The sequence below is a fragment of the Phyllopteryx taeniolatus genome, chromosome 20 (genome assembly GCF_024500385.1).
Source record: "Phyllopteryx taeniolatus isolate TA_2022b chromosome 20, UOR_Ptae_1.2, whole genome shotgun sequence".
NCBI lineage: Eukaryota > Metazoa > Chordata > Actinopteri > Syngnathiformes > Syngnathidae > Phyllopteryx > Phyllopteryx taeniolatus.
The window spans coordinates 4,073,375-4,100,011 of NC_084521.1; the positions used below are offsets into that span (position 1 = coordinate 4,073,375).

Here is a 26,637-nt window from a genome sequence, read left to right on the forward strand (position 1 = left end):
ATAAAGTAGCTGGTGTGGTTGTCCCTTGAGGGAAGTCCATTTGTGGATGTCAACCTGCTTTTAAGCGCAAGTCCGTCGAGTGTGATCAATAGATAGCTAGTCCTTTATAGACCTTCCTTAAAGAGATGAGAAAACCGCATTTCCTTGTCCAGTTTCCGTCGCCACAAACAGGATTGGGAGGCGGGACGTAAATAGAGTTACGAAATTATTGTGGAATTCCGCTGCCACAAATAGAAGATATAGGACAGGGAGGCATTAATGCAGTCAGAAGGACTCATACTAAGAAAATGACTCCAAAAACAGATATGACACGATAGGATCATGTCAACTTCATCAATTCATATTATTTCCACTTCTCTGTATTAAATATAAAACAACATATGTAAGGCACAGGTCTTTGCTGCCTCTCATAGCAGATAAAGAACAGAAAGAAAAAGGAATCTACGCAATCAAACAGAAACAGGCTAAGATAATTACTCCCAAAACCGGAAGATACGGATCATGAAACGTTTATCGATGTATTTGTATGAAACACAAAACAACATAAAAGCATTTACAAGCATGTTTTTCTTTGGAAAATGCGAGGCATTTGCTGCCACTCATAACAGATAAAGGAGAGGGAGAGCAGGCATGAACGCAGTCAGAAAGACTCCTGTCTGATTCCTCCAAAGACAACCAAACATTACTCCTGAACTTTTCTTTTTTAAGTATGGTGGCACAAATATAAGTACAGTTGTTATAACCCCATACATGTTTAATTTGGGACCTTAAGACTTGACCCTAATAATGCTAATATGTAGCCACCTAGCATTGTGACGCAGGCTAAAGGGTGGGAACTCTCACAACGGCGAAACAGCCCCGTTATGAGGACAGCTGGCATTTGGTGATTTTCCACTTGGCATGTGGCTTCTTTATTACAAAAAGACAAGTTTTGACCCTTGTCTATCCACATATTCATGTACTGCATTGTGTCTAGGCTTGCCCTGACACTGCAGCTGTTGGGTGGTAAAATGTCTACGGCAACCCAATGGTGGGTGCCAAATTAGTTGGTCCCCTTGACAACATTGTGTATGTTAATTAACTCAGCAGCACTGCTGAAAAGTGGACTATTGTAGTCCGCAAATTGCTCTGCTAACCATGCCCAGGAGGTCTGAGCCACAGGAAACCCTGACTGGGCACAAAAGACAGCGAGGTCGTCTCCACTTCACGCTTCCTGCCTCTGGGCCTTATCCCCACTCAGCAGGCTGACCGTTTCCCATGCAGCCATCTTTTGACAGGAAGCAGGAAACGGTCGAGCTTGTCGGTGTCCCGCGGGGGTCGGCCACGCTCCGTCACAATGACACCGAACGGTCAACACCGAAGTGTTCCGATTTACTAATCCCCAATTGCTTCATCTGGCCATTACCAAGGAGCCGAGACATGGTCGCCTCACACTCAGGGTGATAATTCTTTGCTGCCAAGTTTGCGGGAAGATGCACTGGCCCAACAAGGCCAGCTCTGTTTTTTGTTTTTGTTTTGTTTTTTTGGCGGGGCCTCGACTGTTTTAGTCTTCGAGCATCCTGACCCAAGTTCTGAGAAGCGTTAATGTTCTAATTATAGTCACGCGGCAGTGGAAAACAGGAAAGGGCACAGAGAAAAAAGGACTTCCCCCAAAAGCCAGGACAAAAACATCTCGGCCGATACATTTACTGCCAACGACATCTGCTTCTCCTAAAAACAAGACGAGACATCATGAGGCCATTTCGTGAGAATTCGGGGCTCTTGCAGAGTTTAACAGACAAATCAGGAAATGATTTGTGGACTTAAACCCATTTTAACCGCAGGAACTAGGAACTTTAGCCCAGAATTAGGAACTTGGCCTAGAACTAAGAACTTTTCCTTGGAACTTTACCCCTAAAACTGGGAACTTTAACCCCGTAACTACGAATTTTAACCCATGAACTAGGGACTTTACATTAGAGCTAAGAATTTTTGCCCACAACTATGAAATTAACTTTATCCTGAAGCAGGAACTTTACTGCCATTTGTTTTTTTAACGGCAGGGTACAAACAATTTTGTCAAGATATCTACCAAGAACTAAAACTTCCTGGAACTTTTGGTGTAACGTAGCATTGTTAGTTAAAATTGCTTAAACAATATCAAGGAGACCTGGATGATCTTAAAGATGATTTAATATTCTTGAAAGAAGGAACAATGAAATACCAAACAGCAAAAGCCACTTACACAGTGGTTGTTCAAAGAATGCTTCTCTGAGCTTCTCCTTTAAAACATGTGTAAGTCATGCCTCACTAAACATGCACAAGGCATGCTCTATCTGATTACCATTGTTTTCTCTTATCCTAAGAAGATAGTCTCGTCAAACTTAGTCATCCTCTGATTGAATCAAATAGAAACTATCCCCAACCACAAACATACTCAACAATCTTATCAGTCATTAGTCAGTATTAAGGCAGTCAGCAAGTTTGAGACGTACGGTAACGTAAGAATATACAGAAATCAGTCTATGATTGTATCCATTTTCTATCCATGCCATGACATTGTTCTTTGGACCAGCGTCTCGCGAGCCATTTCGTTCTTGGACTTAGTTGAAATCCTTTAAGCATTGTAAATATCTTTATCATAGCAAAATCTCGCAGCCTTCACCAACACATTGCTTTTCTACAGTAAGACAAAGTAAAGTCTGAGAACAGATTCAGTCCATCCGTCACTTAGTCGATCAAGTCTCTGTGACAGTATGACTCAAGCAGGAAGGGTGGGGAACCTTTTCATTGGCAGGAAGCAAAGACACATCCCTTTCTCGCTCTCTCTCTCTCTGACACTAAGTGTGGGGAACGGGGGAAATAAGAGGATCTAGCGCTTCCAAAAAGCCGCTGAGGTCAGACAGCACAAACACAGGGGAAAAACATCTTGGGTGACATTCCTGGATTCTAATTGCTTGCTTTTGTTGATGAACTTTTTCTTAGACACGAGCTTTTGGCAGAACATCTCCAGAAATTGAAAGCATCTGGGAGTTGCCTTGCAGCGTTCTCGTTAGCATCTCTTCACCGAACCATGTTTTCCTCATCACACCCACACGCAGTGAAGCATCGGAATTGCAATACATTTGTTTGTTGGTTTTGCACCGGTTGGGAAGTCATTATTCATGTAAAAGCAGCTATTAGATTGTTTCATTACGACGAGAGAAACGGTGGGAAAAACGATGGGAAGAACCAAACAAAACTTGTAGGTCACAATGCTGATTCATCCAGTTATCATCCCAGTCATTCGGTATGCAGAATACCTGGATTTACACTAAATATTGGAGTCTTTGTTCCAGCCTCAATGTTATTTCTTTATCTTATGCCGTTCGTAACCTCGAAACATCGTGGGTTGAGTTCATCAAGCCGAGGACCAAGTTTTTGACATGACACGAACTCTGTCCGACTGTACAAAAAAAATGGTCAAAAGTGCTTTCCTGTTATGTACGAAACAAAAAAGAAGTGAAAAAGGGGTTGGTTTATCGCAGTCAAACTACTCCAAGATGGATCTGATCGCAAATCTCTTTGCTTATCAGCTGATAAGACTAGCAGCTCTGTTTCCTTGCTAGCCAACGACCCGGCAAACCTTTACCACTCAAACACACAAGTCAAAGAATGTGCACCCTTGACAAACAAAAGACGTTCCTGGACACGAGTGGCCATGGGTGCGCGTCTGTGAGGCGGGCGGCTTCACAGCATTCCTCGATAGTAGTGGAGTCTCAGATTTCACACGTCTAAGACGACGTGAGGGTGTTAGGGAGCTGCAAAACCACAGGTCCACCCTTTTTAGGCCATTTGGATGGTCATGCAGACATTCCCAAAAGACCAAAAAAAAAAACTGCCTAGAACTAACTTCATCTACTTATTTGCTACATTAATCTAACGCATTGATAAAATGTTAAAAACAAAGCGAATACCGGTCGACGTTATGTAGCCACATTTTCCCCACACATGAAATTTGTTTTGAAGTCGATCACCATTTGTCGATAGATTTCGCAAATTTTTGATCCGACGTCAATGATGTAAGCAGCTCATGATGCCGTCTTAACAAAACAAAAAATTATCTTATCTCTGTGAGAAGACTGGCACCAAAGCATGCCTATTTGCCCGTCAAGCATGTAAAAAAAGCAACAACAAAAAAACAGCTAGCCTTCTGTAGTTTGGGTCCAATATTGCAAAAGAAAGCAGCATATCATGCCGTGTCTTGACTAGAAAAAAATAAAAAATAAAATCATAACTCCGTGATTTGTCCTCAATGTTTTGTATCATTTGATGTTATCGTTATATTTTGTTTTCTTCTTTCTAGAGTCAGGAAGACTCTAGTCTTGACTAAGGAATCTTAACTCCATGACAGTGCGATTTGTGTTTAGATTGTACAACTGTTGTACAATTTGACGTTTATGTCATATTTTTCATTATTTCTAAAGTCAGCAACTTACTGGAGCAAGCAGCATATCATGCAGTGTCTTGACTGAACAAAGTTTTTTCCGAGACAATGACAACAACAAAGCACATAAGCTGCATATTGAGCATGCGGGTAGCGTTCCAGGCAAGTTTGCGTTCAAATTTGGACGCAGAGACGCCGTACGAGTCTTTGTTGTGCATGCACACACAAATAGTTGGCGGTGTGGGCCAAGGCCAAGCACCATCAAGAACTCGTAGAGAAAGAGAAACGCATCGTTTACCCCCCCGGGCCACAACAGGACAGTCAGCCGTCAGAGCACCATCTGCTGAACCTGCAGGGCAACACTTGAGGCTCAAGTTAGCGCACCACTTATATTGTCATGGAGGAGGAGGAAGATGAAGAGAAGATGGCGGCCGTACCTATAGGGTTGTTACATGCTTTCCCTGAAATTATGGAGCAAAATTAACAGACGGTTCAGTCAAGTCATTTGTTTGAGTCGTTTCGCAAACAAATCTCACAAGTTTGCATGTCATAATCAAATATGATCTGCAAGGGAAGGTTCTACTCCGTCTCAAAGTAAATGATTCCATTGTCTATATTAGTTCTTAAATTATATGAATGATGAATAATCATTAAAGTGATAAAAATTCAAATTAAAATATAACATGATTTTTTTTTTATCAATGTTGGAATAAAATGTAATCAAGAGAAAATTACCTGTAAAATTAAATGAAAGTTAAAAAAAACAGCAATGCACTTCAATAAATTTTACCTATAGAATCTAGAGAATAAATGTTAAAAACCTAACAAGTAAATTATGAATAAATATTCAAATGTAAAAAAATAATAATAATAATTAAACAGAAACAATGCATGTCGATAAATGTTATAGAAATAAAAAACAAAAATATCAATTGAATGAATGTTAAAAATAAAATGTATGTAAATTATAACTGCATTAAAGACTTACATTCAAATAAAATGAAATAAAAACGGTAAAAATCAAACAATGCATATCTATGTGTTATTAGAAATACAATTAAAATAAAAACATCTAAATATAATATGTAAATGATGATATAAATAGTGCGAATGGCTGGCAACCAGTTCAGATGTGTAGCCCGCCTCTCGCCCAGAGTCAGCTGGGATAGGCTCCAGCACGCCCGCGACCCTCGTGAGGATAAAGCGGTACAGAAGATGGATGGATGGATAAAAACAACATAACTGGCCATGGACCTTACCAAAAATAAAATAATGATCTGACAAAGTAACGCCTGACTTAATAAATCAAGAGTTTGTGTGCAAAACCTCCTTTTGGCAGATTGCTCATCATAACGCCTCATTACAGAATAACCCAGACATTAAATAGAATAGCATCCCCCCAAAATAAGGGCTAGACGTTGTCCATTGAATGTCAACAAACCACAGAGTCATTTTGTAAGTTGGACCGCTTTGCACATCAGGGGGGTGACATGTTGCCTTGCTTGTTTGCCGTCCGGGGCTGAAATCGGATAATCGGCCGGCGCGACACAGCTGTCGACCGGCCGCTGCCACAGCTGCACTACGTATATCACCGGGGGCTATTAGCCGCCAGTGGATAAGTCCCCTTCTTCCGACACGTCCTGCCCTGCCCTGCATCCTGTGATCCCCCCTCTGCTGTCAGGCAGATTTAGGCGAGGAAGAGTGGGTCTGTGTTCGCATCTGTCTGTGAGCCTTCTTAAAAACTGATGCTCCTTAACAAGGCCTCCTGTTATGTTGGGGGTGAGATTAAACAGTTTTAAACTGGAAAATGCTAGGGAAAAAATAAAAAATAATTTAAATGTAAAAAAATAAATAAATAAGGGATGACCTTTTTATGTTTTTTTTTATTATTATTGACATAGTATCTTAAATATATTGACTGAAGTGACACAGTGGGCTAAAAGGGGACAGAAAGGTCAAATATATATACTTTTTTAAAGATGATACACACGTTCCTACTATTTGTCCCCTGATAGGTACGGTGGTAGAAGCTAAAATTTGCATTTTCCTAGCGAGTGAGTGGGGGAAAAAAAGAAAGTGAACCTGTTCGCCAGCAGTTAGTGACCATCCTAGCTACTTATCTAGGTAGGTAAGTAGGTAGGAAGAAGCTAATATTAGGTTTTTTGCTAGCTAGTGGAAAAAGAATAGTAAGCATGTTAGCCATGAGCATCATCGCAATGTCAGCAATGATCATCATAGCTAGCTACTTAGCTAGAGTTATAGGTAGGTAGGTAGGTAAGTAGGTAGGTAGCAGCTAAAATTATCATATTGGCAGACCGTGTTAGCCAAGCATTGATGCTCGGTAGTTAGCATCATAGATATGAAGACTAGATACACCAGTGCGCAGTAGCAGCCTAGCTAACCGACGTGCTTCAGTGGCGGCCGGGTTGGGGAGGTCGACTTTCCCCATCAAAGGCAACGCATGGACATTGAAATTAATTCGGAACGTGCTCATTTCTCAACCAATTTTAATAAAGTTTATTTTTCTGTTAATTTTTTCTTTTTCTCAAAAGGGGTGTGTCATATGTACCCTTTCACATCTATGGAAATAGTTATTGGTAGCTAGCTAGCTAGCTAGGTAGGTAGGTAGGCATAGGCTAATATCAGCTTTTTGCTAAAACATGTTAACCAGACCTTGATAGGCATCATAGCTATCTAGTTTTTTAGGTAGGAGTTAATATCATTTTACTAACATATGGAAAAATAAAGTGAACGTGTTAGCATGAGCATCATGAACAACATTTAAAAAAAACAAAAAAAAAACTGTTTATTATATATTTATTGTGGTGAGCAATTCTGCTAGCAAACATGTACAACTTGGTACTGTAGTGGAGAACTATGCCTGCATTGTTGGGATGGATGGGACACTGCCACGCGTGACAACACATGACGATCAGCAAGGGCTTTCACGAGACAACATCAACGTCACTTCAGCCACGTTTGTGATGTCACGTGTCCATAACACAGAATTGACATGCTTGATTAGACACAATAAAGCTATTGTTAAATTAATGCTTCTCTATCATTATTGAAGCCTTTATGTTGAGATTCCATCCTTATATACATAAAAGTAATAACAAATGCCATTGATGTGTTTTTTTTTGTGTGTAGCATCAGACTGCTCGAACTGTTCCTGTTGCACCGGTCTATTGTTCATCATCTCCTAAGGAAGAAGAAATTATTGATGCTGTATTTTCCTAAATAAAAAAAAAAAAAGAAACAAACGATTGAGGTTGCACTTTCCTAAAAAGACAAACTATTGATGTTGCACTGTCCTAAACAGAAGACAAACCAATGATGCTGCACTTTCCTATACAGAAGACAAACTTATCAATGCTGCACCTTTATGAATAACTTTTGTTTTATGATGGCCTAGTTTGGCCAAAGATATAAAACCAGTACAAACAATGATGTTTTGTGTACCGTTTTTTTTTTTTTTTTAAACCATCCAGCAGTAATTCTTTCCGTGGAAATTAAAGACGCAGTGGCTCGGAACAAAACTCCACATTCAGTGTCACATCCTTTTCACAGCTTCTATTGAAAAGGCTGTTATGCAAAAAAAAAAAAAAAAAAAAAAAAGGTCAAGCCCAGTGAATAGGAAGACTGAAAAGTCAACATTATTCCCGGTGCGGCCCACGTCACGCTGTATGAAAGGAGGGCTTCCCTTGTCGCCTGAGACTCTAAAAGTAGCACCGTTACATCAAAGCACATCCGCGTTAATGAATGGGAAAAACACATTCTTCACCATTTTGCATCAGCTCCTTTCTGTCAGAACAGCATCAACTGCGAGGGTTTTCTTTGTATGCGGGGATAAAAAGCAAAAGTAGGTCAACACTTGCCTGTGGAGCGTTCCGACGCTGGAGTCGGGGAAAAAAAAGCAAATATGAACACATTTGTGCTCGTCTCGTCTTGTCCCTCAATGTACTCAATGCTACGACGATTAGCTCGCGTTTCAACGTCAAGGCCTATAGCTGTCGTCCATCTTGAAAGCCCACATGACAAATCTGTTATTTTCTTTCATAAATGCGACACTTTGATACCCTATGGCTAAACAATCCTATTTAACAAAAGTGAAGGTTGTAGGGAGGTAGGTGGGTGCTAGTGTTAGCATTTTGCTAGGAAAAAAAAAAGAAATTTGACATTAGTTAGTAAGGTCCCAATGTAGAGCGTAGCTGCGAACTATAGCTCTAGATAGGTAGATAGTCACATATTAGAATGTTTCTAGTGGAAAGAGAAGAAGCTGAACATGTTAATTAGCTACAACTCGATGAGGATCATAGTCAGCTATTGTTATAGGTAGGTTGGGACACAGGTAGGTAGGTAGGTAGGTATGGAAAGGATGAACGTAGGTACATAGAAGCTAATATTAACATTTTGGTGGAAAAATAAAAAAGTTAACATGTTGACAATTAGCAACATAGCTAGCTAGCTGGCAAAAGCTATCAGTAGGTGAGTAGATATAGACGGGTAGAAGATTATTAGCATTACTAGCAAGTGGAAAAAAAGAAAGGGAACATGTTTGAGACAAGACAGATGGGCAGATAGGTAGTTAGATGGAAGCTGATGTTAGCATAACATTAGCACATGTTGCTGCGGCGACAGAGCAGGGACCAATCAATAATGAATAGGAATGAAATAACAATGAGTTAGCCTGTGGTCAGCTTTCTGCCTCAGGTTACATTGCTGAAATATTCACGGAGTACTTTTGCATCATTCACTTTGTTAATGCAGCAAGGAAAAACAACAAAAAAGAATGGGAATGTCGCAGAGTTGAATGGTCTTCCCTGTCATGTATCCCCGCAACCAAGAGGGGGGGAAAAAAATAAATAAAAAAAATCCATCGTGGCTACTGGAGCACATGGAGCGCTCTCCTCAGACAGATGTTTTTCGTTTGGGGAGGTGAGTTACCACGCCAGCTTTTTCCTCGTTACAAATGGCAGAGAGGCTGACTGACACTTATTCCAAAAGAAGGAGCACAGATTCGCTGCTAGCATTAGCTGGCAGTCAAAAACTCAGGAGGTCAAAGCGGCATATGCAAAGCGTAAACATTTCCTGTTTTTTTTTGCGACACTTATTCCGAAGGTACCAGCCTCGACAATTTACTGCTGTGCTGGTTAATGACTAGCAGGGCTGGCTGACACAGCCTAAAAATAAAAAATGTAAATCTGATTTATAATTTTTATCAAGTTTGTCAACTTACCTTTTAGAAAAAGCAAATGAGAATGACATTCAAAAGTTTCGAACGTGGACAAATCCCTGTTTTGCAACATATATAGACACCATGTAGAGCTGTCATTAATATTTTTAGAATGAATTAGTCTAATCGATCATTCCATCGATTAATCGAATAACTGGATAAAAAATTTATTTTGCATGAAAGTTGAATGCAATTTGACTTCACTTATTCCAACTACCTCCGAAAATATTCCGCATACGGACTGCACCAAATGCCAGGGAGCCTGCAGGCGCTCAGGTCGGCAGTGAGCTGTGTGTTTTACATTTGAAAATGAGGTCACGCTTAGGCATCGGAGCGAAGGTGTGTGTGTGTGAGATTCCCAAGTTTGATGCTCCATTTAATCGGGATGCCACGACGGGGGTCCTGAGGTGGGTAACACACGGGGGGCCCCGGTCTGCCTGACCCGATTACACGGCCAGGACACGATAAAAGATGACACAGCATGAACAATAACGCAAACAAGGTGTGTTCTTGTTGCTGTTCATGGTGTAGCTGGCGCATTTTGCTTTTTCATTGGCTGGTCGCTGGGAAATGTGTCTTGAATGTCACTCAAAAACCTCACAAGACTAATCTCACAAGACTTCCATTCAGCTAGCATCAAAGTTTTGCTATTTCTCATGGTTTTTTTTGTTTTTGTGCGACACTCATTCCAAACGAAGGTCCACCCTTGACCACTTAGCTGCTAGTGCTAGCTTGCGGAGAATGTGCGTCAAAAGTCACGCAAAAACTTGAGAAGGTCAAACCGTTTAAGTGAATAAGTTTTACTTCTTCCTACTCCTTGTAGGATGTGTATAAAGTAACTTTATTTTTTGTTCAAATCTTGTTGCTTTGTAGTTTTGTCTGTTACTTTTTTTTTAAATTTGTCCATATGTTCGAAATAAAGAATTCAATTCAAATTCAAGTTTTGCTTTTTCTTTGGCTTCTTCGCGACACGTATTCCAAACCAAGGAGCAGCTTTCCCAACTTAGCTGAGCCTAGTTGGCAGAAAATGTCTCCAAACTCCTGCAAAAACTTGGATGAACCATCGCGATGCAAAACATATCATCCAAAACATCTGTTCTGCTAGCCAGTTGACCCCTTTTTTTTTTTTTTTTTTTTTTTAATAAATGTCAGGCTGCTAATTTAATGGCAAATCCGCAACTCTGTTTGCCTGCCTCATACATTGGTGAACGTGACTATCAGCGGCTCGCCAGCCATGAACCTCCAAGCACGTCACTGCTTCACGGTTACGTAACCGACACATCCTCCATCACATTTGCCCAACCCCTCTCTTTATAGTGCTCTTATGTGGCAAGAAAAGGACCAGGAGGACACACGAGTTCACCTTCAGAGAGAAAGCGAGAGCGCTTGGGGCATTCATATAGTCAAGGAGGAGAAGAAAGGGCCTATTTCTGCTTCTAATGCATTGAGGGAAAAAGCATGTAAATAGCCTACAGGTGCTTTTATCACAATGCAAATGCACATGGTTGCAGTGTTAAAAACATGTTCTTTCGTTTTTTGCACGCATCCTGCTCCCCTCACCTCCTCCAGAACGTTGACGGTGTTCCTGCAGCTCTGCAGCCGGGTGGTGAAGCTGGACGTGGTAGGCGAATTGTAATCCTCTGTGGTCTCCGAGAGGAACTCGGATACCGATATCTGATCCGGCATCCTCGACGGCGGATAATGGCCAGCTGGGTGGGTAGATGGGGGGGATTGAGGAGCGAGAACTTCAGGGGGAACACAGCATGTAAACGCGGGTTGTGGAGTGGGGGGAGAAGCAGGGCGAGTCCGAGTGAGTGAGGGGGGGGGGGGGGGGGGTGAGAAAGCGGATTTTCCTTGTCGCTACGGAGATGATTAAGTCTCGTTTTTCCCCTCACAGATGACTTCACTGCTCCCGGGGGGGTGGGGTGAAAGAATTAGCTCGATTTTTAGACGGAAAGGTGAGCGTGTAAACGTCTAAAATAGCGCGTCTAACTCGACCTCGGAGGGAGGATAGCGGATGGCCACATTATGCTCTACAGATGTTCCAAAACCGAGCCCAGTTTACTCAAATCGCCCACCAACCGTCCGCCGTTCGCGCTAAGCCTCCTCTCTATTGTAGTCCATGGTGCGCAGATGTCATCTTCCAACTGCAGCGGGCTTCCGTTCTGCTTTCCTCTGCTGCTTTTTTTGTGTGTCTTTTGTTTTTTGATGGTATGATAAAGGTTTTGGTGCCGCAGACTCATACGCCGCCGCCACTCTCTCCAAGCTGCTCTGCTCTGAAGAGGAGGAGGAGGAGGAGGAGGGCGCGAAAGCGAAGCAGACGTCCGAACTGGTGACTTCTTGTTTCTGGGTTTCAAAATAAAACTAGCGTTACAAAGAAAACGTATACGCAAACGACAAGGCGGACTGGGTGGTGTCGTTTGTGTCGTTTGGTATTGTCGTTTTGAAATTTCTGCCACATACAATGACAAATAGACAAGTTTATAGAAGTTGAGCTATCTCTTAACCGCAATCGACATTTTGGGGGGTATTTTATTTTGTAAACAGATCACCCTACATATTCATGAAATTGTGCTTATTAAGGGTAACTTGATGCACATTCCCTTTTTCCATCAATTTCGCCTAGCTGTAACTGCGCATGCGTCATGTAACTGCAGCGAATGCTGCTGCTCAACGTTAGCCGGGCCTTCCAGTCTTCACGCACAAACGTGGCTTGTTTACAATTACTTTTACACACTTCGAGTAAGATATATTTTTATTTCAGTTAATGCAGTAAAAATGGTTTTGACCATAATCCATGGAGTCCAGTTACATTCTACCTTCTCGAGGATAGAGACATTAAAAGTATACTTTTAGCGAGCTTATAAATAACTGTCAAAGATAAAACCAATGCATAGTGTGGCGACATATTTGTTTTTCCCCCTCACTATCTCATTTGACTTTCAAAAGCAGTGTGTTGCACCAACAACACACCAAGCGCCATCTTGTGGCTTGTGGAGTGCAGTCCTAACACTCATTAACTTTAAATAAGAGTTAATGATCAGAACATAGTTTTGACGTCATTATTTCATTTTTTAAAAGACTATAGAATGCAGATTGAGTTTTTATGTTGATATTTTGTAAAAACACGTACATGGTAAAGCATAGTGTATACTTGACGTACTCACAAAATGCCCAAATCAGCGTTTATTTTTGACTAAATTCAGATAGGCGGCACGGTGGGCGACTGGTTAGAGCGTCAGCCTCACAGTTCTGAGGTGCGGGGTTCAATCCCCGTCCCCGCCTGTGTGGAGTTTGCATGTTCTCCCCGTGCCTGCGTGGGTTTTCTCCGGGCACTCCGGTTTCCTCCCACATCCCAAAAACATGCATGAATTGGAGACTCTAAATTGCCCGTAGGCATGACTGTGAGTGCGAATGGTTGTTTGTTCCTATGTGCCCTGCGATTGGCTGGCAACCAGTTCAGGGTGTACCCCGCCTCCTGCCCGATGACAGCTGGGATAGGCTCCAGCGCCCCCGCGACCCTAGTGAGGAGAAGCGGCTCAGAAAATGGATGGATGGATAAATTCAGATATAGATATTGTTGTTTTGTGATTTAATTGTATTATATTAATGGCTAAGTGACACATACACAAATGTCGATATACTCATCGAAAAACACTGTATTTTTGTAATACGTTTTTTTTCGTCACTGATTGCATGTCACCTCCTAGCGATTGTGTTTGTATGGTCTATGTTTTTGACTAAATCTTAGATTTAAAACAAAAAAAAACAAAAAAAAACCAACTATGTTTCTGTTCGGAAGTGACGTACAAGTTACCGCGCGTGACGTTCTCACAAAAACGTTTAGCAGCGTTTCTTTTCAACACCATTAATTAATTATTTTGAAATGTTAATCTAAAACGTGTTTAAATTGATTAAAATCATAATTAGCCGAATACAGAGCTATTTCTACTCCTTATTACTCGTTTTATTCAAATAAATAAACTACTAGATTCGTTTTATTTCTTAATCCGGCTATGTACTCTGATGATATTCCGTAATTTAATTATTGAATAAAACGAAGAATAAAAAAGCGTTCTCCTCTCCATATGTGAAGAATAAAAAATTTAATTATGTTTATTGATAACAGGAAGTGACGTATCACTACCGCGCCTGTCACATTCTATGGCCTGTGTCCCACGTTAGCGGCTAAGCTAACAGTTTAGTAATAGTAAACTGAGCCGAAACCAGAGACATTTGTCTCGACTTAAAACACCGTAAACGGATTTTAAAAGAACTTACTATTGGTCTCTTGGAGGACGTTTGTCACTTCCAGGAAACGGACATTTATGCGCAACTTTTTCGCGAGGTAGTGGTGATAAACAGCTGGCTGAATGGCTGAAGGCTCCTCAGGTAAATTAACGCTGTCTAATTTAATCTAATCGTTCACTTAGGCAGACTCTCTCTGTATATATGTCTCTAAATGGAGTTTTTGGTTGTACACAAACTCAAAATTAGCGGTCGATGTATAGACTTTTTTTTTTTTCATGTTAGCTCCTTGAAGTTAGCCTTTAGTTTCACGTAAGGTAATGTTACGAGGCTGTTTTGGTGTTTTATTGGACCGACAAAATAATATTTGTACACGTGTGATACTATTGTTACTATTATTATTAGTATCCGTGTAAGCTGCTGGGCTATGTGAGGACTTGACCCTGAAGTTTAAAAGACACCAATATAACAACCCCCCGCCTCCACAATAAATAAATACAATAAAAACAAAATCAAATATAAATAAAAATGTAACTTTCAAGGGGAGATATCATGGAAAATTCACTTTGTATATGTTTTGTATACAAATGTGTCTGGAGTGCCTTCCCACCTAGAAAGCGTGAAATTAAGCACCCAAGTAATTCTGTTTATCATTTGCTTACAATGTTACTAGAAATAGCTTCTGATAGCAATGTTCATCCAAGTTAACAAAGTGGGAGTGGAGTCTAAAAAAAAAAAAGTGGATTACCTTTTTTTAATAATTAAAAATGAATGACCAAGCCACTGTGGGAGGATGCCAGCTCAGTTGATTGCCAGGTTTGCCTTGTAGTTATAAACATTATGCTAAGTTTGAATATAAACACTGCGGAAATAAAGAAAACTTAAGTAATGATTAAATAAAAATATATTTCACATAAAATTTAGCTAATGTACCTAAATCATTATTAAAAAAAACAAACTAACAAAAAAAGAAAAATCAAGAATAAATGCAACTGTATTGAACTTAAATGTTACTGAACTGTACTCAGGCAGTGATTGTTTCGCCTACTACGAGAGCGAGCGCTTGTGGTATCTACCACACTTGGATGAAATGGTTAACATAGGCAACTACAAACATTTTTACTTGCACTGCCTGGGCTTGGCCCTTGATCCAATCACGTAAAATTTTGACTGTTTATGATTGTATTTTTTGGGGGCCTTTTTCGTGTCGACAATATTTCACACTGTCACTGTTCTGTCTGTAGACCCACCGGACCTCAATCCAGAGGGCACATCACATTATAAAAAGCCAAACGACAACAAGTCCAGACGCGGTCAATCCAGATACAGCAGCGACCGGCGCGCAAGTGGTCCCTCTCAACAATATGGCCACCCTCGTCAAGGCTTCCAACCGCCCTTTGGCCACCCTCACAGCTCGCATCACGCGGCCTCTCAGCATCCAAACTATGAACAGGGCGAGGCGGGCGCCAGGAGGCGAGGACGAGGCCGGCGGGACGGATTCCGAGGCGTCAATGGGAATTTTCACACCACGCGGTGGAAAAGAGGTTTCGCTGGCGAGCAGTCAGACGACGGGCCCGACTGGACAAACTGGCGGAGGGACGACGGCGTCAGGAATTCGGAGCAGAGGAAGTTTAGGCACGAGAATCACAGGCGAGGGGATGAGCTTCATTTAAGGGAGAAGAACGCCGGCGTCGGGCGTCAAACGCCAGATGACAACGGAGGAGAAGACCGAGAGAGGACCCAGCGCGCCGGGAGGACCAGTCCCGATCACCAGCGAGATCATCAGAAGAAACAGCCCGTACAGAAGCGACAACAAGGACCTATCAAACCTCCCAAAGGGCCACCGCAGGAGGAGAGGGACTCAGATAGGGGGCGCGGTTGCCACGACGACCACGGCAGACAACACCCGGGTGACCGTCACAGAGGGCACAGGAGACCACAGAACCACAGGAGGAACCTGAACATGCCAGAGAGCAACGAGACTCAGACAGGTTAGTCATGACCTGGGCAAAGTACGGCCCGCGGTCTCCGTTCCGTTCCTGAATCCGGCCCACTGACAGTCCTGTAATATTGCTTGCATAAAATTGGCTCGTTAAAATGTTTGTTATTTTTTATTATTTTTGTTATAATTGCTTTATTGTAAATAAAAAATGAAAAAAATTTATATTTTAAAATTAATTAATTATAACTACATTCATTCTTATCAGCATTTTTAATAAGAATTAAAATAAACAGATTTACAGAAAATATTAGTACAGTAAATATTTTTTTTCATGTTATTAGATTGGTTGATTAATTATAAAAAATAATTATTCAAATGATAATTAGCATAATCATTTTATTAAAATAATAATACAATGTCTTTTACATTTATTAAATCATTGGGTGATTAATAAGAATGAAATAAGTAAAAATTGAGTAAACTATTTTAAATTTATTTTAATTTACTAATTAATTGGTTAATAAATTATACTAAAATTAAGAAAATTAAAATTAACATTCACCAATATTAAAAACAAATTTTACATTTAGTTTTTATGAAATAATTGGTTAATTAATTCTAATTATAAATAATAAAATTATTTTATTATCAAAATCAACTATTTTATAAGAAAACAAAAATACTAGTATTGTTGTACATATATTTGTATAAACACAATTGATAACTTATAATGACATTAATTATGAATAATAGACTTTAAAAATGAGCAAGAATTATGTTATTTTATGTTTTATGTCCACATTTTAACTTTTTTTTTTTTTTTATTGACCCACCTGTCTGTTTTAGAAATCAAATGTGTCCTTTGAGCGGGTTAGACTGTAAAACATTTCCAGGGTGTCCACCGAAAGTGTCCTTCCCGGTCACAGGGTGTCTGATCGAGCAGCTGTCAGAGGAGAAGTACGAGTGCATGGTGTGCTGCGACGTCATCCGCCTCATGGCCCCCGTGTGGAGCTGCCACAGCTGCTTCCACGTCTTCCACCTCAACTGCATCAAGAAATGGGCCCGCTCGCCCGCCTCCCAAGCAGACGGTGCGTCCTCGGGTACAAGATTACAAACATCCACTACTTCACAAAGTACTTCATCACTACTTTAGATGCCTTAGCATTAGATTTAGCCACTGGGATTTTTTTGACAGGTATTCAGAAAGAAAGATTGCATTTTTGTTGTTTAAGTTAAGATGAGAATCAAATGTTGTTTTTTTTTTCAATGATTTTATTTACATTTTTTGTAGTTAAGGTTCAGCCGAGAGTTAGACAAGTTTATGAAAATACATTTTTTGCACCTTCTTTTGGTTGAACTATTACAAAACGAATGTTTTTTTAAATGTCTTTTTTTATTGTATTTTCACAGTGTGGAAAGTGCGACAGAGTTTTGTGCTTTTATGAATTAGATTGTCCAATGTTATGGTTAAGTAAAAAAAAAAAAAGTAAAAGTAAGCTCATGTTCTCTCTAATGACACAAAACTGAATGTCTATTCTTTTCCACTCGAGCACCATCAGCATGCTTTCGTGGCTTTTCTTAACACAATAGCAACAGAAGAGACAATGCTGTTGAAAGTTGGTGCTCTCTTTGGCTTTTATCACCAGTGTTTTTACTGTCACATTTTTCCTTTTTAGATTCCGCTGATGGTTGGCGTTGTCCCGCCTGTCAGAATGTTTCACTCAAACACCCGGCCTCCTACACCTGCTTCTGCGGTTAGTTTTATTTGTCATTCAACATTACCGTCAAACGCTTCGCTACAGGATGAAGTTTGTCAATTAATATGATGGAGTTCCCGCTGCCTCTCGACAGGCAAAGTGACCAATCCAGAATGGCAGCGCAGCGAGATCCCCCACAGCTGCGGCGACATGTGTGGGAAGAAGAGAAGCGGTGTGGACTGCAACCACCCCTGTAACATGTGAGACAATACCAAAGAATACTTACTCCATTTGTAGGGCGGTGGGCACAGACGAACGTTAATCGGAAGTTACGGCCATAAAAGACAAATAAATCGAACACAATCAATGTGTTTTCTTAGTTCTTCAGTATCACAAACAAATCAACGTTAATGTGTCAATATTTGGGGACCACCATCTCTGGTGCGAGTCAGATTAATTAAAATAAATAATTTCTTAAACACATACACGTGTACTCGCCCAAAGTTATCTGGGATCGGCTCTAGCTCACCTATGCCCGAAATGAAGACAAGCGCAATAGAAAATTGGTCGATGGATATTGAATAAATACACACAAAAGGACTTGTTGTTTCCCACCTTCCATGTCTCCTTCAGTTTATGTCATCCAGGACCTTGTCCACAGTGTCCCGCCTTTGTGACAAAATCCTGCGTCTGTGGAAGAACAAGGTATAACAACGAAAGTGTCCCGATACTCCCTATGCTATGCTTTCCTGCCATTCTTTGCTTTTTCAAATATCCCTTTCTCGGGATTTTGTTGCCTTTTCCCAGTCAGCCCATGCGCTGCAGCCAGGCGTTGCTCCTCCACTGCGACAAGGCGTGCGGCGCTTCGCTCAACTGCGGCCAGCACACGTGCGCTCAGGTGTGCCACGCCGGAGCGTGTCACCCTTGCCAGCTGCAAGTCCTACAAGGTGAGTCTCACTATAGTGACCAAATCGCTAAGTTGGCAGCGGCGACTGTGCTCGTGTAGCTCCTCTCTTTTTGCAGCCATGTTGTTAGTGGAAACAGTGCACATCAGCTGGAACGTGCTTTGAACTCCGGAAGCTGCAAAAAAGAAAATCGATTGAAAAAATATATAAATCGTCCTGACAATAACAAGCAATTTATTGGCCACCCCTACCTAGAGCTTCTGTTTGCTTTTATTAACATCCCTAATATGAATTCATGTGACACGACTCTAGCCTGCTACTGTGGAGCCTCCACTCGCGAGGTCCCTTGTGGCACAGATGAAGACGGATTCGACGGTTCGGGGAATTTCTCCTGCCAAAAGACTTGTGGAAAGTAAGTTTGATGATGGGGAAAGTAAGTCATCTTTTTTTCCTGTTTCCATTCATCCACTAACACCTCCTTCTTCTGTCAGAATGTTAAACTGTGAAGCTCACCAGTGCCAGCAACCATGCCACCGCGGCTCGTGTCCGCCGTGCCCTCGCTCACCGAGCACGGTCAAGACTTGCCCGTGCGGCCAGACGCCGATAGCCAAGCTCCTGGAGCTAGGCTACTCGGAGCGAAAAAGCTGCTCGGACCCCATCCCCTCCTGTGGACAGACGTGCAGCTTTCCGCTGCCCTGCGGTTCTAACGGTATGACAAAAGCTATTCATTCCTACTATAATGTATGTACAGTATTGAATTTTTTTCACCACTTGGCTCCAGCAAAGCATCTAATCTCACATTAGGCAGCAGAGGGCGCTTTTACCGCTAATGCAGTAGTGCAGACCTTTGAGCCGAGCCACATATTTTACATTAGAAACATTTCCTGGAGTACCACCAAACAAAAATGGCACAAAAAGTATATACACTGAAATAAAAATGCTGCCATTGTCTCAATTTACTCACAAATGTACTTACTTGGTGTGCTATCTGGGCCTGTTGGGTTGAACATAAAGCAGATCTACAAAGCTGCAGAACTGGCATTCTTTATCCACTTAATCAAACAGCACAAGAATACTAGCATGGACAAAATAACAGTGATGCATTTAAAAATAGCAGGAATGTTTATAATTTTTCTTCATTTTCAAATTGTCCCGTAGGAGTTTATGAGCTTGTGTTCCTGTGTGTTTCAGACACGATCCACCAGTGTGACAAGCTGTGCCACGAGGGCCCTTGTGGGCCCTGTTCCCTAACTTCTACCATCAGATGCAGATGTGCTTCCAAGACAAAGGTGGGCAGAAACACCACCACAACGTGCGGTCACCCTGTCGGGTTTTAGTTTCACCAACTGACTTTTGTGTCGGATTTCAGGAGGTGCCGTGTGCCACAATCCAAAGAGAGGGTGAGCTCATCGCATCCAGAGGAAATGAATCTTATTGGTTCAGTCATCACAATGTCATTTCATGCTTCTTCTTTTGCATTCCAGAGGAGCTCGTGTTCACCTGTGAGAAGCGCTGCAACAAGAAGCGCTCCTGTGGCCGACACAAGTGCGGTGAGCTGTGCTGCGTGGTAAGTTTTTGTTGGGGCTGTGGATTGTTTTATCAAAACACCTGAGAATTGTTTTAAATTGTGAAAACACTTTTATAGTATGTGTCCTTTTAAGACCAGCTTTGTTTTTTGTGATCGTCCCACGCTGGACTTGACCATTCTCTTTTCACCACTCGGTGTGTCGAGTGCCCTACCACACCAACAATGTACCAAAATAACTGCTTGGCACTGAACTTTTGAACTGTACAGTTTTGGGATTGATCTTTAGGTTTTTGGTTTCACTGCCGTGTTTGTGTGTGTGCCCACTTTCATGCAGAGCGTGGATCACAAGTGCCAACTGATCTGCGGCTACAAACTCAACTGTGGCCTGCACCGCTGCCAGGAGCCTTGTCACCGTGGCAACTGTGAACCCTGCTGGCAGTCCAGTGAGTCATATAAGACTATATTCAATCATGTTTACTTTTCTTTTCTTTTTTGAGGGTCATTTGGTTGTATTTGGTCTGAATGTAATGTGCCACGACCATGTACTTGTAGGTTTTGATGAGCTCACGTGTCACTGCGGGGTGTCCGTGTTGTACCCGCCCATCCCATGCGGCACAAGCCCACCCGAATGCAAGAACTTGTGTACCAGAAGACACGAGTGTGATCATCCAGGTAAAGCGTGTTACACACTTACTTAACGTCTTAATCAATAACTTCAACTTAACATGTGACAGACCCCACACATAATGGGGGGGAAAAGTGGTTGTAGTACGAAGACTGACCTGCGAGAGGAAGCACAGTGCTACAGGGTATTGAGGCTACCAGGAAATACAAAGAAGAAAGAGTAGTCGTAATAGAAGAAGCTAGGCAAACTGTTACACACTCTTGCAGTCTCTTTTCTTTGTTTCTTTATGACGACTTGTGAGACACACGTCACAATAGGGATTTGCCATCGTCAATGTTGAGCAGATTTAATAATTACAGTTGTTGGCCCCGACCGTTTTCCGAGTATATCTGGGAGGGAAAAAAATCACTCTTAACCCACCCTACACCACAGGATAATCACTCATCATAATCTTTCAGAGACATCCAACAATTGGGCTTTTGCTGATTTTGATAACACGAAATGGAAAACGCTCAAATTTCACAATTATCCACATACGAAGAAACAGTTGATGAGACATGAACAACAAGTCTGCTTTTTTAGTGTTCCACAACTGCCACAGCGAGGAGAAGTGTCCGCCCTGCACGTACCTCACCGACAAGTGGTGCATGGGAAAGCACGAGGTGACAGCACATTCACGAGGATTCGCACTGTACCATGCATTTATTTGTTTAAATCAGGTGTTAAACTCTATTTTTAGCAACGCAGCAACATCCCATGTCACCTGCAAGACATTTCCTGTGGGCTCACGTGCGGCAAAATGCTGCCGTGCCAGATGCACCGCTGCAAGCGCATCTGCCACCGCGGCGACTGCTTGCTGGCAGCGGACAGATGCAGCCAGCCGTGTACGCAGCCCCGCCTCGACTGCGGCCACGCCTGCGCCGCCCCCTGCCACACGGGCACCGCATGTCCGCCCACCACCTGCCCTACTAAGGTACAAAACTCTGTTACAATGAGACTTAATGAGGATGTTACTATTAAAGGGTGTATTTTAATCCAGTATAATACTCTTAGGTGGCGCTGCAGTGTGATTGCGGTCGAAGGAAGGAAATGGTGGCATGCACCGAGGCTGCCAGTTCATACCAAAGGTCAGCTGAATTGAATGAAATCATATTAAATGTGTGTCATTTGTCCAGCTTCCTCCAACATTCCAAAAACATGCATGTTAGAACCACTGACGACCCTAAATTGGCCATAGGTGTGAATGTGAGTATGAATGATTGTCTAAATGAGCTCCTCTGATTGTCTGACAACCAGTCCAGAGTTTACCACGCGTCTCGCCCCAAGTCAGCTTGAATATACTTCAGTTACCAGCAACCCTAATGAGAATGCCAATGGAGTGATGTATTATCCAAGATACAAAAAGAAGCTTTTCAAATTTTTTATCTCTTTACTTATTTATTTTTTTGCTGTTATGTTGAATATCCTGCAACAGTTTAAAAAAAAAAAAAAAAAAAGCCAACGTAAAAATACAGAAGTCTCTTAAATTAAGTAATATGAACTAATTATCATTGCTAAATACCTTCAGAAGATACTAAATTATGGATACATTTAGAAAACAAAAATTCTAAGCAGCTGATTTCTAAGCAACACATTTCTAACATTTAGTGTAGTTATTTGAAGGCATTTTCGGAACGCTTGCTACTTAAAACAACTTTTTGTGTTTTAAACTGACAGTGGATGTATATTATGCCATGTAAGGTAACTTTTTTTTTGTATCTCCCGTAACACACAGGTGCATCCCAAGTTAGAATATCATCAAATTTATTTTTAAAATCATTTGGATTGATTTTTTTTAATGTAATTTTTGTCATTTCTTGACATAGTGAATTTGTGTTATTCGTCAGCTGTAAGCTATAATCATCAACATAATGACAAATTAAATCATGAAGTATTTCACTTTATGTGTAGTGAATATTTAAAATGAGTTTCACTTTTTGAATTTAATGACCGGAATGAGTTCAGTTTTGCCTGATATTCAAATTTTTGGAGATGCCTGACAAAACCCTGACTATTTCACGTCGTGTTGTCTCCTTGCTGTATTCACTTGATAACACACCACACGTGACTGGGGTCTTAAAACACTGGTTGAAACCTTTGCGTGTCACAGGTACGCTGCCATCGCTATGGCCAGCAAGCTGTCTGACATGCAGCTCGGCGACTCCATGGACATCGGCCCGCTGCTCGCCAAGAAGGAGCTCAAACAGAGCAGGTAGACAAAATGGTGGCAGGTGCCAGGTGGCCATTGCCCTGAACTTGTTGTTTTCGTCGTTCAGGCTGGAATGCGACGAGGAATGCGCCACTCTGGAGCGGAACAAGCGCCTGGCCGAGGCCTTGCAGATAGACCCTTCCTCGGACCCCTTCAACATACGCTCCACCTCCGTGTACAGCAATAGCCTCAAAGAGGATGCCAGGTCTGTCTTCTGTATGTACTCTTGTTTGTACTTTGATCGTACTTGAAAGTCACCCCAAGGATTTCTTCTCTTTTAGAAAAGACTTGAAGTTCGTCTCGGGTGTAGAAGAGGCGATTAAGAATCTCGTGGAGCTGGTTTCAAAGGTGAGTGTGCAGTTTGGACCAAAAAAATTTTTCTTGCCCCTTATAGATAAATTGATACTTTATTCATCCCGTGAGGAAAATTAAAGTGGTGGCTCATTTTGAAAGCCACTGCTCTACTGTGAAGCCTCTCTATTAAAGGGAACACATTATGGAAATTTAGGCCGCAAAGTGAACCAGTGGTTACCACATCTCACATCTATAAAATATGCCATATTCTTCTAAGTCAAAGCAAAAAATCAGCCGAACGATGGCTCGTATCTTGAAAAACTTGTCAGTTATAGGTCAAGGCACCACTGTATACAGAACCTTAAAATGAACCATCATTTTCTAACCTGTTTTTTTGCAAATCAAGCTGTTTTCTGGCGCTGTCAATCCTCCAGCGGACCTCCGGGATGGAAGCAGCTGTAGTCTGTGTCTGGATCTCTTTATGGTCTCAACTAAATTAGTAGCTTCCTCGGCCGCTGGGAGACATGTGCCACATTTTCTTTTTTTCTTTTAAGGTTGCAGGTGGCGCCTCATACAAGGAAAATATCGCAGGCCAAATTATAATGTCAAGGATTTCGTTGTTGTTGTTGTTGTTGTTGTTGTTGTGCAGGGCAAGCAGCCAAAGAAGAGCCACTGCTTCCAGCCCATGAACAGGGACCGCCGCAGGATCGTGCACGAGCTGGCCGAGGTCTACGCCGTGGAGAGCGTCAGCTACGACAGCGAGCCCAAGCGCAACGTGGTCGTCACGGCGCACAAGTAAGCCCCATAAAATGGCAACATCCCGCACTAGGGCTGAGCGATAAATCGATTTTAGCAATTAATCGATTTTGTACAACTTTGTCAGGACGATTTTTTTGTGGTTTCGTACTTCAAAGCAGTAAAAAAAAAATAAAAAAAGTTGACGTGCATTGCTTCCACTAACAACATAGCTCCGAACGGAGTGAAGCTAGTTTACGAAAGCACAGTTAGTGTTGCCAAATTTGCGATTTGTTCCCTATATTTAGCGATTATTTTTTTTCTCCCCCCAGATCCCTCTAGCGTCTGTTTATTTTTTCTTAAGTACTTTTCACATTGTTTTCAGTATGACAAAGAAGGCAATCGCGGAGTCAGTGGCGATGAACATTGCCAAGGACATGGTGCCTATTTATACCTTACAAAAGCAGTGATTTATTGACATGTTGGAAATCCTTTGACCCGAGGTGGGTGCTTCTAAGCTGCAAATATTTTGCAGTGGTGGCTTTGCCTCACCTGTACCGAACTCTACATAAGAACAGACCGTGGGTGGTGGTGTTTACATATGTTTTGACAAAGGGGCCATTTGTTTTCCAGGAGGAAAAGGAAGGAAGGAAAAGAGAGGTATTTTCACATTATGGAGTTCAGTTGGTCTTTTAATAAGTGAGGAGTGCGGTTTTAGACCTGCTCTTTGTTTAAAGTAAGCTGTTATGGTTTGGTGCTATATAAATAAAATTGAATTGTATGTAAAGAAACAATAGTATTTCTGTTTAAGTTGATGCAAGTTAATGCTGAGAAAACAACATCGGGCGAAATAAAGCAAATCCAAGTAATGGAAAAAAAAATAATAAATTAGGATGAAAACTTGTCATTGTGATTTGCTTTTTTTGATTAACTAAGAGGGCAAGTATATTAAAATTGTAAAAACAAATTTTTGTGAACAAAAAGAGAGATTTTATTTCAAGACCATATCGCCCAGCCCCATCTTTCGTATCTCCACGTCTTCTCAGGGGGAAATCGCTGTGTCCGAAATGGACTCTGACCTCGTTGATCGAGCGTGAGACGGCCACCAGGGCCCCCGTGCCCATCGCTCACATCAAACAGCCCAGCAGCAGGTCAGTTCTCGTTCTTCTGCTTCTGTGAGCGGACGCCATTTTGTTGCACGCTTATGTATTGTGCCCCCCAACACTGCTCGCAGGGCCTCCGGCGCCACCACCTGGTCCAAGCTGGTCAAAGAAGAGCCGGTAATCGATTATTTTGACGTCCAGGACTGAACAAATGGATCATAAATCCCGTGAATGCTCCTTTAGAACTTCCACTCGCATGAATCCTGAATCAAGTCTCGAATTTGGACACACGACGGATTGTAAAACGGCTTCTTCTTGTATGCAAACACTCCCCAAGGAGAGGCACTTTCAATAAAAATTTGAAATAAATGTACTCCACCTTGTTTCAAGGATGCTTTTTATCATCCCTGTAATGGAAGTCTCGTAACAAGGATATATTTCAACATAAGACAAAAACTCTATTCCAAAAGTACATAAGTAAGTATGTGAGTAGTTTTTAAATGTATTTCTGCTTGCATACAGCAAGTACTTGTGCTGTAAATCCCTGAAGCCTTTGTGAGTGGGTGGATAAGAGTGGGCTGCAGAGAGGTGTTTGAGCCATGAAAGTCTGTTGACTCACACAGCTGCTTATATCACTTGTCAACTCAACGACGCCTATACACGAAAACTAGATGGAAAAACTCATTTTTCTTTTTTATTTAACATTTATATTTACAAACGGCTTCAAATGAATATGGCCGAAATAATATGAAATGTACATGTACTTTTACTTTTTTTACATGTACAGTAATCCCTGGTTTCTCGCAGGGGTTAGATACTGGACCAACCCCACAATAGGTGAAATCTGCGAAGTAGCGACCACATCGATTTTTAAATTATTGATACATATTTTAAAGCTGTATAAACCTAACAAGATTTATTAATCTTCCCCACGCTTTTATTAACCTCTACCATACTCATAAACACTTTCTACACTCTTAAATACCTTTTATACTCTTAAACATACAGTAATGCACAGTAGTAATGGATAGTATCAACAGTTTATTTGTTGTAAAATGTGTTTTAAGTATTTTTTTTAACAGATTTAATGTAGGCTAAGAAGCGTTTATTATATACGTGATATAAATATGAAAAAAAATCTGCAATGCACTGAATCAACAATAGGTCAATAATAAGTAACTATGCCGAGGGGAACACTATTTTATATCCGCTATTTATTTGATATCCTGCCATCCGTTTTCGATATTTCTATATCTATTTGCGGCTGAGCTGGAGTTTATGCCAACTGACTTTGGGTGAGAGGTGGTGCACAACCAATTGTAAAACATTATGATAGGCCTCCCAGTGTAATGAGGTGCACATCTACAGGCAGAATAATATGAATTATTGATACCTTTGAGCATTATTTGCAAAGGTGGAATTTGAATGGGATGTCACTGGATTCTGTTGGTGTACCTAATGAAGTGGCCGGTAAGTATGCTGAATTTGTAAATTTCCTTATTGCTTTTTTATGATCTGCCTTCACGTGCTTCTAGTTTTCTGCACACCCTGCATTTTTTAACACCCGCCCTCCCCTAAGAAGAAAAAAAACAGGCAGTCTCTTTGTGTCTGCTATTTGAGAATTTGGGGGGGAAAAGAGTAGAGAGGTGTTGCACTGTAGGAAACCCTCCC

General features: G+C 41.4%; 2 protein-coding genes across 6 annotated transcripts in view; one reads left to right on the forward strand and one right to left on the reverse strand.

Annotated features, from left to right (window-relative positions):
- The window catches only part of asap1b (ArfGAP with SH3 domain, ankyrin repeat and PH domain 1b), a 46,726-nt gene extending 34,794 nt beyond the window's left edge, over positions 1 to 11,932 (reverse strand). For 3 of the 4 annotated variants that reach the window (XM_061758824.1, XM_061758822.1, XM_061758823.1), the window contains exon 1: positions 11,202 to 11,931. In XM_061758824.1, the coding sequence (XP_061614808.1) occupies positions 11,202 to 11,327 (126 nt within the window). In that variant the 5' untranslated portion in view covers positions 11,328 to 11,931. Of the gene's footprint in view, positions 1 to 11,201 lie in introns of all 4 variants that reach the window. The other variant, XM_061758825.1, reaches the window with a different exon arrangement.
- Positions 11,933 to 13,777: 1,845 nt separating this feature from the next.
- nfx1 (nuclear transcription factor, X-box binding 1) lies at positions 13,778 to 25,339 on the forward strand. 2 transcript variants are annotated; one of them, XM_061758826.1, is made up of 23 exons: positions 13,778 to 14,033; positions 15,134 to 15,880; positions 16,758 to 16,931; positions 17,508 to 17,585; positions 17,683 to 17,788; positions 18,162 to 18,233; positions 18,336 to 18,475; positions 18,746 to 18,845; positions 18,925 to 19,142; positions 19,625 to 19,722; positions 19,803 to 19,833; positions 19,918 to 20,000; positions 20,296 to 20,404; positions 20,514 to 20,633; positions 21,169 to 21,248; positions 21,326 to 21,559; positions 21,640 to 21,713; positions 22,736 to 22,837; positions 22,902 to 23,039; positions 23,116 to 23,182; positions 23,778 to 23,923; positions 24,910 to 25,014; positions 25,098 to 25,339. In XM_061758826.1, the coding sequence occupies exons 1-23, from the start codon at positions 14,015 to 14,017 to the stop codon at positions 25,171 to 25,173; spliced, it is 3,117 nt and encodes a 1,038-aa protein (XP_061614810.1). In that variant the 5' UTR covers positions 13,778 to 14,014; the 3' UTR covers positions 25,174 to 25,339. The 2 variants fall into 2 exon arrangements, with proteins under 2 accessions (XP_061614810.1, XP_061614811.1); XM_061758827.1 differs by having other exon boundaries at positions 16,758 to 16,919.
- The last annotated feature ends 1,298 nt before the right edge of the window (positions 25,340 to 26,637 follow it).